Raw genomic sequence first — 12,068 nt, 5'->3', positions numbered from 1 at the left:
AGGTGATATCATTTGCTGCTCAGTGAATGCAGTATTCTAGTCTGCATCTCCCCAAGGTAATACTTAAAATCTGCACTGTTAGTGTGCCCTGAGGACCGGAGTTGAGAAACCCTGGTATATGACATAGAGAGTCATGGGAGGGGTGGAGAAGAATGTGGCAGCTGTGTAACAGATTACCTATCTGGTTCCTCTATTGATTAGAAATGACTTCAGGTGAGAGTTGAGATAGAGGGCTGTAAAAGGCAGCAATCAATCCTCTACAGCGAGAGGACGGAGTGCAACATAGAAGCAAGAAATACAAAAATCAGCACCGATTTCTAAATGTAGTGCACTCCCGAGGGAGCCGCTGGTTCATTTTGGTCCTATTTCCCCCTTAAAGCACACCCAACCAGGCAAACTGCATTTTCTGCACTATTCCACTGGCTCCAAAAAAACTCTGGGGGTTTCTTTTTTGGGCTTTTATTGTAAACGATGTACTGGGATAGGGAGATCGGAACACTTTGAGGATTCTTCTCTAGCTTGCTGAGCTGCACAAAAATGTCCCACAGAAACAGGGCCGGGACAAGGGGTGGGCAGAAGGAACGATTGCCCGGGGCACTGTGAGGTTGGGGGTGCCATAAGGAGATTGGAGGGGAGGAGATTTGTTTTGGAAGAGGGAGTTTGGGGGGGCGACAGGGGGTATTGTTCTAAGAGGGGAAATTTAGGCGGAATTTGTGCTGGGAGGGGGATTTTAAGTGTGTGGGGAAGGGGTGGGGGGAGGAGATATGTACTAGGAGGAGAAATTTTAGGAGTAGAGGGATTGTGCTAAGAGGGGGTGAATTTTTTTTTGGGGGGGGGGGGGGGAATATTTGTGCTGAAAGGGGGGGGGGATTTCAGCAGGGGGGTGGATCTGTACTGGGAGAAGGGGGAATTTATGCTTAGGGGGTAAACATGCAGATTATTGCTCATTGTTTTTAGGGGGATTTTCATTGACATATAATGTTTATACATCTGGGGGGGGTGCGCAGTTTGGCATGTTTGCCCTGGGCTCTACATGACCATGTCCTGGAACTGCACAGAAACTCTAATGCTGACAAGTGACTAGGACTGTTCCCGAAAGTCGAAAAGCTGCACAGGATCACTCATTTTCAGCACCGGGGTCATTTACTCACATGGCCAAAGCATCATTGGTTGTCAGTTGGACTCCCTTCCTCCAACTTCCTTCTGGTACTCTCCAGTAAGCTACTCCAGCCCCGAATAAACTCCAAGACTAAACATTTGCAAATAGGCCCCCCAGCCTGGGACCTCAATGACTTCTAGGTGGCAATACCAGAAATCCGGCCCAGGGGCTGTAAGGAAAGGCTTGCCAAAAAAAATGAGATTACTCCTGACGGACTTCTGTGCGCAGGCTAAAACATGTTCCCTTTCATGCTCGTAGGAATTGGGCACTGGCTAATGCATATGATTATGTGCATGCACCTGATGTTGGCACCAAATGGGCTATTTAAACTTGGCCAGTGCTCAGGATCAAGGCTTCTTTGTCATTAGCCTCCTGTGTATCCTGTCACCTGTGATTCTATATCCTGATTCCAGTTGCTGACCCAGCTTGTCTTGAACACTCTCTGGACTCCGCCTGCACAGACTTCGGCTTGTCCTCTGACCTCTGCTTCTGTCTGCTACATTGGTTCCTGCTTTACTGATCTGCTCCAGACCTGGCTTGTTTCCTGACCGCACACCTGCCTGTGCCCTGCACCCGATCCATCCTGTCTGTGTATGACCCGGCCTGCCTGCCTGCCTGACCCGGCCTGCCTGACTCTGCTACTATGTCTACTGTCTCCAGTATCAGTTGCCCACCTGCTTACCAGAGCCATCTGATGACTTCTCCTGCCCAGTGTGCACATCTGCTCTACTGCTAGGAAGACTTACAGGCACTCGTGCCACTCTGTACTCTTGCGCCTCCTGTCTACATTATCAGGGGCACAGAGTTAGAGGTGTAAGAGAAGCCTTCCTCACAATATCAGACTCTGCTACCAGATACATGATAGGGACAGAAAAGGTCTCCTTCAGCAGGACTGGACCCAGAAACTCTGCTGCTTCTGCCTCAGACCCTAGACTATTTATGGGCTCCCCCACCACCTTCTGGGCACACCTCCCCAGGGATAGGCTGGAGTTCCATAAATATTCAGAGTGGCTGCCCACTCTGTTCTTCCTCCCACTATAGTTCTAGAATGCTAAAATACAGGGGGAAGTAATCAGAGCAGCAGCCTGTGAGACAGTGAGCAGGCCTGACAAATCAACCCCTGCTCCACTAATTACTGAGGAGCTAACTACATTTCCCTAACAGCCTGCATTAACTAGGAGGGTGCTACATAAATATATAAATATAAACCTATAGAGAAGTCTCCTATTTCTATACTCCTACTTCCGTTTTTTATTAATGTGTTGTCTTTCCGAGAGGACAAAATAAATGTAGTACTTTGTCCAATCTTCCAATTAGCTCTTTAACTGCCTCCCGCCTGCCGTACAGACAAATGACGGCGGAATGGGGCAGCTCTTGTTCTGGGATGACGTCATATGACGGCGCCCAGTTCAGCCGCTAAATCGGTGACCCTGATCTCAGCAAAGAGCCGTGGCTGCTGCTCTTTACCCATGTGTGTCCAATCACAGCCTATCACATGTAAACAAGGAAGTGCCGTTTATCGACTTTCCTCCCCACACACTGACTGAGTGTGAGGAGAGGAGAGCGGATCAGTGGCATCTCCTCACAGGGGAGACGTGTAGGTAGTCAGGACACTGATCATTAATGCCCTGATTACAATGGAGCCTCAACAGTGCCCATCAGTGATGCCAATCTGTGCCCATCAGTGAGGCCAATCTGTGCCCCTCAGTGCTGCCTTTCAGCCCATCAGTGCCACCCATCCATGCCACCTATCATTGCCCATAAGGGCCACCTATCAGTGCCCATCAGTGCAACCTATCAGTGCCCATCAGTGCAGCCTCATCAGTGCACATCAGGGAAGGAGAAAAAACTTTCTGACAGACACTAAAAAAAAACTTTTTTTTTTTAAAACCCTGCAGTGATTAAATACCATCAAAAGAAAGATCTATTTGTGTGAAGTAAATGATAAAAAATAAATTTGGGTACACTTTTGCACACAATTGTCATTCAAAGTGTGACAGCACTGAAAGCTGAAAACTGGCCTGGGCAGGAAGGGGGTGAAAGTGCCCAATATTGAGGTGGTTAAGACTAACTGTGGGAACAGACAAGGTACCCCTCCTCCCACCACGGCCAATCCGACAACGGAGCTAGCAAGGGACGGCTGCTTTGGCAGATGACACTTTTCTCCATCCCTGAGCACCCCCCTGCTTGTCTGAAACATTCACTGCAATGCCTACATGCACTCCAATGATGGCTGCATGCCATTTCTCTGATGGTGGCATCCTATGGATCATTCCTGTATGTTGGAATGGCCACTTGTAGCTCCACCAGGATGACAGCACAGGAGCACAATTGGGATATAAGGACAGAGCGTTGTCACCCTATAACAGGTAGTTCCTGAACAAGGACCTTTCATGGCAGGATCACCAGGGATTATTTTAAAGACATGAGATGTAAGTGGTTGGGTATACATCGGCTCCAATCAAAAGGTCACCTCCAGCATTTCCATTATTCTGTTCTTTATTAGAGGTCAGCAGACAAATATTTATTCAGCGCGCTCCTCATAGCAGCAGCTGTGCCGGCGACGGAGTCGTGTCCATTAGCATCAACTAAAAGATGTCTTCTCCGCCGGCGTGATGGAATTTTCTTCCAGGGCGGTGCGATGGCAGATCCCACTAGCTGGCATTAAAGATGGATTAGGTGCTTCAGCGCAGACAGTGGTCTCTGTGCTTATTATTAGCTCATATCTAATTGGGATGATTGATCTGAGGAATTAATTAAATTGTCATTACGAGGTCAGGAAGGATTACTTGCCCCCCAGATGGGAAGAAAAACTGACAGTTGTCTGTTCGGGAGGAGAGGGAGAGATGTTCACACAGAACAGCAGAGCAAAAGCTATGGGGCTCATTCATACTCTTTTTTGCACATTTTTACGTTACATACATAGGACAACCCATTAATTTCTGTGGGCTGCCCTACGTGACAAGTAGGTACGGTGTTTCCCTCCAGTGCCACATTTGGCACCTTTCAGGGGGGAGCGGGTACCTGTTTTTGACAGATATGTCAAATGAAATCCACTTCCGGGAGATTGCGTCGCTGCTCGATCACTCGGAAGTTCGGCCACCCTCCTCCTTCCCTGCCTCCAGGCCATTCATGCACAGTAGGGAACCGGAAGCAAAGCCTTGTGGGGTTCCCTTGCTGGCAATGGCAGCGGCAGCAACCGACCTGATGGAAACATCGGCAGGGGTGTTGACATTGTTAGATTCCAGGACAGATAAGTGTCCTAATATTAAAAGTCAGCAGCTACAGTATGTGTAGCTGCTGACTTTTAATTTTTTGCTGGTGGGGGGGCAGAATTCTGCTTTAATGACACCTCCAAATCTGTTCGCAAATGGCACTGTGAACTGCCACATGGTGCAGGTATCGGGTCGCATGGATGTGAACACCCATGTAATACGATTCCAGTGCGGACCAAAATAATGGTCCTACACCATTTATGTCCAAATGCGATGTGAATTCAGCCATAAAGTTAGAATGACTGACAGGGGTAGACTGGCAACTTTCAGCCTAAGGGGCAAGTACAAACCAGAGGCCCATGGTGTAGTGACTCTGCCCCGATCCTTCTCTCTCTCTTCTTGTCCATCTCCTGACCCCCATTCTAGGCTGAAGCTCTGCTCCTCGGCTGAATCCCAGTTAAGGGTACTCCATATTTATTAAAACAAAGACAACGTCTATGATGATGAAACGCGTCAGTCACGTATGACGCATGTAAGCACGCTTCTGCCGCGGCCATTTTTGAATTTCCAAGCTGTTTTTCAAACAACGCCAGTTGTCCATTGTACCTGTCCATTGTTTACTAATAAAATTCAAGTTTGAACGTATTACACTATTGGATCCCCCTTATTTTTTTGTGAGGTACTTTTGGAGGAGTTGGGGGCATTTACAACTGAAAAGTTTATTTCCATTCCGTTTATGAGATAAAGGAGTTATAGTGAATGGATACCTGCTGATCTGACACCAGATACTCATTCCATGCTCGATTGACCTTTCATTAATTTGAGGGTCCACCTGGTTTGGTACGAGTACCCCTGTTGTTTCTTCACGGTGGTTGATTATTGCTCTACTGTGGGAGCGGCTTCCTTTCATCACTTCTCCCTTTCATCAGATTTAGAGACTGTTTATTACCAGGATTGTCCTGTTTCTGTTGCACTGTTCTTTTTATACTCCATATTTATTGTGACACATTTATCACTAGCAGCGCCAAATCCACCTACCCCCTTATTTCCTATTTCTTGACATCTACCTTGGTAGTTGTACTCAGTTGAGACAGCAGCTATAAGTAATACATTTAGGCCCTTTTACACTTGTGCAACCTAAAAGTCGTGCAATTGTATAGCATTTTTGCCGCAATTTTGACTGGACTTGAAGCAATACCTGTGCAATCTTGAAGTCTATGGACCTCAAAACGCATCAAAGTTGGGCCAAAGTAGTGCAGGGACTACTTTGAAGTTGTTGAGACTTGAAGATGTGAACGGTACTCATTGGAAATCATGGGGTATGACTTTGCAGACCAAATTTCATGGCGCAGAACCAATTGATATTCCTTATACTTTGGGGGTTTTATGTATTCTTCAGGCCTAAAATTATTTTTTAAACGTGCAAAAAATGCAGATGTAAAGACGAAGTGGCTGCCCACCAAGGCAGTGTGAGGCCATTTATTGCAACTTCCCAAAAGTGCAACAATATGATCACCACAGGACAGTAGGAAATACAGATGGTGACATCTTTTTTTGATTATGGGTTATGAGTTAGAACTGTATAATTGTGTGAAACGTGTCACCCTCTGTATTTCCCACTGTCCTTACATAGTTTGTGAGGTTGAAAAAAGACATCAGTCCATCCAGTTCAACCTATGATGTGTGTGTGTGTTTGCTGTTATCCATACATTGTATACCCCTGTATGTTGTGGTCTTTAAGGTGCCCATCTAATAGTTTTTTGAAACTATCAATGCTCCCTGCTGATACGACATTCCCACTGCTCTGACAGTAAAGAACCCCTTACGTATTTTTAGCTTAAACCGTTTTTCCTCTAGTTTTAGTGAGTGGCCACGTGTCTTATTGTATTCCCTTTCTCTGAAAAGTTTGTTCCTTATGCTAGGGTCGCCAGTACAGTATTTGTACATTGATATCATATCCCCCCTCAATCGTCTCTTCTCCAGAGAGAATAAGTTCAGTGCTTGTAGTCTTTCCTCATAGCTGATGTCCTCCATTCCCCTAATTATTTTTGTTGCCCTTCTCTGGACTCTTTCCAGTTCCAGCACATCCTTCCTGAGGACCGGTGCCCAGAACTGGACAGCATACTCCAGATGTGGCCGGACCAGAATCTTGTAGAGCGGGAGAATAATCTCTTTATTTCTGGAGTGAATCCCCTTTTTTATACATCCCAGTATTCTGTTGGCTTTGCTTGCAGCGGCTTGGCATTGCATGCCACTGCCAAGCCTGTTGTCTACCAGTACCCCCAGGTCCCTTTCCACCCTAGACTCACCCAGAGGTTTCCCCCCCAGAGAGTAGCTTGCTTTCGCATTACTGATGACCAGGTGCATTATTTTACATTTTTCAACATTAAACCTCATCTGCCATGTAGTTGCCCACCCCATTATTTTGTTCAGATCCTCTTGTAAGGTTTCCACATCCTGCATAGAAGATATTGGCATGCTTAGTTTAGTATCGTCCGCAAATACTGAGATTGTACTGGATATCCCCTCCTCTAGATCATTTATGAATGAGTTAAACAGGATTGGCCCCAGGACAGAACCCTGGGGGACCCCACTTTCCACACCCGCCCAATCCGAGTACTCCCCATTAATCACCCCCCTCTGGACTCTCCCCTGGAGCCAGTTCTCTATCCAGGTACTCACCTTATGGTCCATACCTACCTTCCTTAGTTTGTACAGTAAGCGTTTGTGGGGAACGGTGTCAAAGGCCTTTGCAAAATCCAGATACACCACATCCACAGGCTTTCCTTTATCTAGGTGGCAGCTCACTTCATCATAGAAGGTTAATAGATTGGTTTGGCAAGAACGATTTTTCATTAATCCATGCTGATTACTACTAATTATACAGTTTTCATTATTAAAGTCTTGTATGTGGTCCCTTAACATCTCCTCCAAAATCTTGCAGACTACTGATGTTAGGCTGACCGGCCTATAGTTACCCGGGATATATCTTTGCCCTTTTTTGAATATTGGTACCACGTTGGCTTTTTTCCAATCAGCTGGCACCATACACGTCTGTAAACTATCCTTAAAGATCAAGAATAATGGTCTGGCAATCACCTGGCTGAGCTCTTTAAGAACCCTCGGGTGCAAGCTATCCAGTCCGGGTGATTTATTTATGTTAAGTTTCTCTAGTTTAGTTCTAAGTCTATCCTCTGTTAGCCATGGCGGTACTTCCTGAGGTGTATTATTTAGATTAGCCTTACCAGTTGGGTTAGTGTAGTCCTGTGGTGAACATTGTTGCACTTTTGTGGGGGGGGGGGTTTACTAAAGGCAAATCCACTTGGCACTACAAGTGCAGACACTGTAGATTTGAGGGGGACATGCAAGTAAAGTAAAAAACAGCATATTTGCTTGCACATAATTGAATGATAAAAATCAGCAGAGGTTCCCCTTATTTCAGATCTTAACCTCAGATCTACAGCGACTGCACTCGTAGTGCACAGTGGATTTGCCTTTAGTAAATCTACCCCATAGTCTTGGTCTGCAGCCACTTCTTCTTTAGGCACCGTCATTATATGCTGTATACACATGCATGCACACACAAATATGTTTGAGTTTTGGCGAGCACACCCTAATACAGTGGACTGTGCACACCTATGTACTCTGCATTGCGTAAAAAGGCTGTTTGATCCTGTCTTCTCTGATCCTCCCCTTCTTTTACTTTCCCAATCCATCTGGTGATAATACAGAGCCTTAGGGGTGCTCTGCACATGCTCAGTTTGCTGTGTATTACTAGAGAGTTTTTTCTGGGGGGGGGGGGAAGCATATGATCAACACAGGGCCAATCAGCATTCTCCACACAGAGGGTCAGAGGTCCTGAAGCCTTATAGGACAGTCAGAGGAGAATGAAAGATCGCAGCAGTCGCATTTGCGACTGGGCCCTGGAGTTCCGCCACTGGGGGGGGGGGGGCACAGTTCTACCACTGTGAGGGGGGCACCCACCATTCTGTCACTGGGAAGATCCGCCCCTGCCCATCCCCGCCTGTTCTGTCACTGGTAGGGTCCGCCCCCACCCACCCATTCTGTCACTGACTCAGAGCCTGCACTGACAGTCCCTCCTCCCCCGCAAGGATAGAAGACAGCTGATCTGCTTCTTCTCCTCCTGCCCCTCTCCTGTGTGCACCGTGGCAAGTGTGAAACTAAGCTGCTGAATTTTATCATTCACACTTCCCGCGGTGCACACAGGAGATGGGCGGAAGGAGAAGGAGCAGATCGGCTGTCTCCCATCTGTGCGAGGTAGGAGGGAGGGGGAACTGTCAGTGCAGGCTCTCAGTTTGAGCTGTATGAGAGAGACACACTCAGCTCAGAGTACTGCTGATAGGCACTGATAGGCAGCATTGATGAGGCACTGATAAGTGGCACTAATAGGCAGCACTGATAGGCAGCATTGATGAGCACTGATAAGTGGCACTGATAGGCGGCATTGATGAGCACTGAACACTTGACAAAGGAGTGCGCATGCCCGGACCGGGTATCGAGGCATGCTCCGAAACGCGTTGTGAGCCCAGCCTGCCCTCACTGCCCTACTCTACGCCTGTGACGTCAGACGCCGCCGGCCGCTGTACAAGCCTCCTCACTGTGTCCACCCGGAAGACGCCAGAGCGGGCCTCTATAGTCCTCCCGGACTGCCGGACACCATCAGGACTTGGCATACATCCAGCCTCCGGAGCGTGACGCCCATACACGTTAATACTAACTTCCATGTGAGTTACTACTTTTTTATTGCAAATAAATTGTTTACAACACTCAAGAGGCACTTTCCTCTCTTCCATATTTCTGATGGGTACTGATGGGCGGCATTGATGAGCACTGATAGGCGGCATTGATGAGCGCTGATAGGCGGCATTGATGAGCGCTGATAGGCGGCATTGATGAGCACTGATAGGGGACACTGATAGGCAGCACTGATGGGCACTGATGGGCGGCATTGATGAGCGCTGATAGGCGGCACTGATGAGCATTGATAGGCGGCATTCATGAGTACTGATAGGTGGCACTGATAGGGGCATTGATGAGCACTGATAGGGGCACTGATGAGCACTTCATGGTTTCTTGCACCGGGCCTTGATAGTTACATAGTTACATAGTAGGTGAGGTTGAATAAAGACAATAGTCCATCCAGTTCAACCTGTGTAGGTGTGTGTGGCCGTAATCATCTCACATAGCCCTGAATGTTCTGATCCTTGAGATGTACGTCTAATAGTCTTTTGAAAGCAACCGTACTTCCCGCAGAAACCACTTCTTGTGGTAGAGAATTCCACAGTCTTGTAGCCCTAACAGTAAAGAACCCCCCACGTTGCCTGAGGTTAAAACGCTTCTCCTCTAATCGCATTGTGTGCCCCCGAGTCCTCATGCAATCCCTTCGACTGAACAGCTTTTTTTCTAAGCTGAGATCCCCATTGAGATATTTAAAAATTGCTATCATGTCCCCCCTCAGGCGTCTCTTCTCCAGGGAGAATAAATCAAGCGATTGGAGACGCTCTTCATAATCAAGGTCCTCCAATCCCCTAATTAGTTTAGTTGCCCTTCTCTGTACTCTCTCCAGCTCCAACACATCTCTTCTGATGGTTCTAGTTACACCTCTGGACTGCTATATACTCTGGACTGCTATATACTGCTGATGACAAAAGGTATTTAGCCGTTAATATTTACTAAAATAATTGGATTCCATGCTCTGTGCACTGTGGGGGACCAAATATAGTGACTGCAGGCTCCTGGAATTAGTAACACTTAAACCCTCAAATGTTGCATGAAAGTCACACCTGAATGTTTTACATGTAACAGTGGTGCAGCAGCGGGTTCAACTTTGTAGAGGTACAGCAAATCACATCCAAGTCTCACCCATCCAAAGTTGCGTCAAAGTTGCACTCTAAAGTCTCATCATTTTTTAGTCATACAAGTGTGAATGGAGCCTAAGACTTATTGTTGTCTGGTCAAGTTTGGGAGCAGGCAGGGGTAATTCTGGTATTTTGGGGTTTGAAGAAAATAAAGGTTGTAATTCTTGGTATCTGCAATCCTTATGTCGTAACAATTTAATCAGGATTTTTACTGTGGAGGCCTTATATGGAATGTGTCAGCTCTCTGCCTTACCCTAGGATGCAAAATATTCGTAGTGTCACAGACTTGTGCATTGTGGAGAAAAGTTGTGTTTAGTATGACCTCCATTCTCATTCATCAGACCTCATTATTTTCACAGCCCCTTTCTTCTAGAGAGTTGCCACGAGAAAGGTCTCACACCAGACAAGTCTGCACCTTTAGAACAAAGACATTATCTGTAACGGATCAACCGGCACCTCGACTAGGTACCTCCGTTGACGGATGCTACTAGTGCTTCCCGAGGGCTCCAAGCACTCCACCATGCACCATAACCACCTCAGACCCCACGGACCGCCGCAGCTTGGTTGGGGTCTCGCCGTCTCCTACCCACCCTGGACTTATGACAAGGCTCCAGGTTCCAATGGGTGAAACTCTCTTTCCCCAGAGGTGAAGAGGGAACAGGAACAAGCTCTTACAAGAGCTTAGTGATTGCTACAAGGGATTGCTATTCTCTTCATACTCCCTTGAATAGATTCCCCCAATAAGAGACAGGACTCTAGATTGAGCGTGAAGTAGAACTCTAGGTTTAATGGTACAGCTGCTCTTTTATACCATTTTCCCCCACAAGGTTACCGCCCAGGTGGACCTTGTGGGGAACAGGACATGAAATTCACAATCCAATAAAAACAGAGTTTTACACTCAGTCACTCCCATACAGTGTACACAATCCCTCCCATCTGCCTGATTACATTATCATATGCAGATGAAATTGTATACAGAAACAGAATTAACCTGAACTAATTATCTAGCCATCTGGACAGAACAATGTAAGGTCATTAACATTTAACAATGTGACAGGCAGACTTAACACAATACACATCCCACCTCAAAACAGACAATAGGAGAAGACTGCCATTGACAGTCTGTCCGTCTCCTTCATTGAAGAACATGGAATACACATCAAGGTGTCACAGACTTCATGGCAACAGGCAGGTCTCACAGTGTAAAGTGGGATTCAATCTTCATAGTTCTTGAGAGATACTGTTGATAAATATTACTCTCCCATTTGAAGTTATCCAAACCATTTTCTCTGTGCCCCTTAAGTATCTGTCTTTCACTCCCAGTGGCGATGAGTACCGTCACACTATCTCTGTACGATAACATGCAGATCCACAGCATTACTGTTTTCTCGTTTACCCCTATATACTAGCAGGTTATTAATGGCTTTAATGAACTCCATCAGTTACATTTATGTGACACCCTGTATAAAGCCTCAACTGGTAACCTGGCAATCCTGGCATTTGCCACTGACTTGTCTTACCCAAATTGCTTGTGGCTGGCCTTTGGGTATATCACAAGTGTCTGATGTTTTGTCTTTGTTCTCTTTCCAGACCTATGGCCATTATACAGAGGAGCTCTCGCAATTTGCCAGGAAAGAAGCTGCCAAATTACAGCAACAGAGGCAAAGTGTCAGTACGACCAAACCACCTGATGTACAGAGGGAGTGCTACTCCAAGTGTTACGGTAAGATCGCACGTTACAAAAATGTCTTGCTCTACCAGCAGCACCTACAAGGTACCAAATGGGCATATAGGGAACCAGACTTTGCCTGTCTT

General features: G+C 46.6%; 1 protein-coding gene across 2 annotated transcripts in view; it reads left to right on the top strand.

Moving 5' to 3' along the window:
* Positions 1-12,068, top strand: part of CLCN1 (chloride voltage-gated channel 1) — a 302,592-nt gene that overhangs the window by 137,888 nt on the left and 152,636 nt on the right. For both annotated transcript variants that reach the window (XM_082267331.1, XM_082267330.1), the window contains exon 2: positions 11,844-11,976. In XM_082267331.1, the coding sequence (XP_082123457.1) occupies positions 11,844-11,976 (133 nt within the window). The remainder of the gene's footprint in view (positions 1-11,843; positions 11,977-12,068) is intronic.

Source organism: Pelophylax lessonae (genome assembly GCF_965119305.1).
Source record: "Pelophylax lessonae genome assembly, chromosome: 9".
Taxonomy (NCBI): domain Eukaryota; kingdom Metazoa; phylum Chordata; class Amphibia; order Anura; family Ranidae; genus Pelophylax; species Pelophylax lessonae.
The sequence above is the reverse complement of the archived record's forward strand: the minus strand, read 5'-3'. Positions and strand labels throughout refer to the sequence as shown.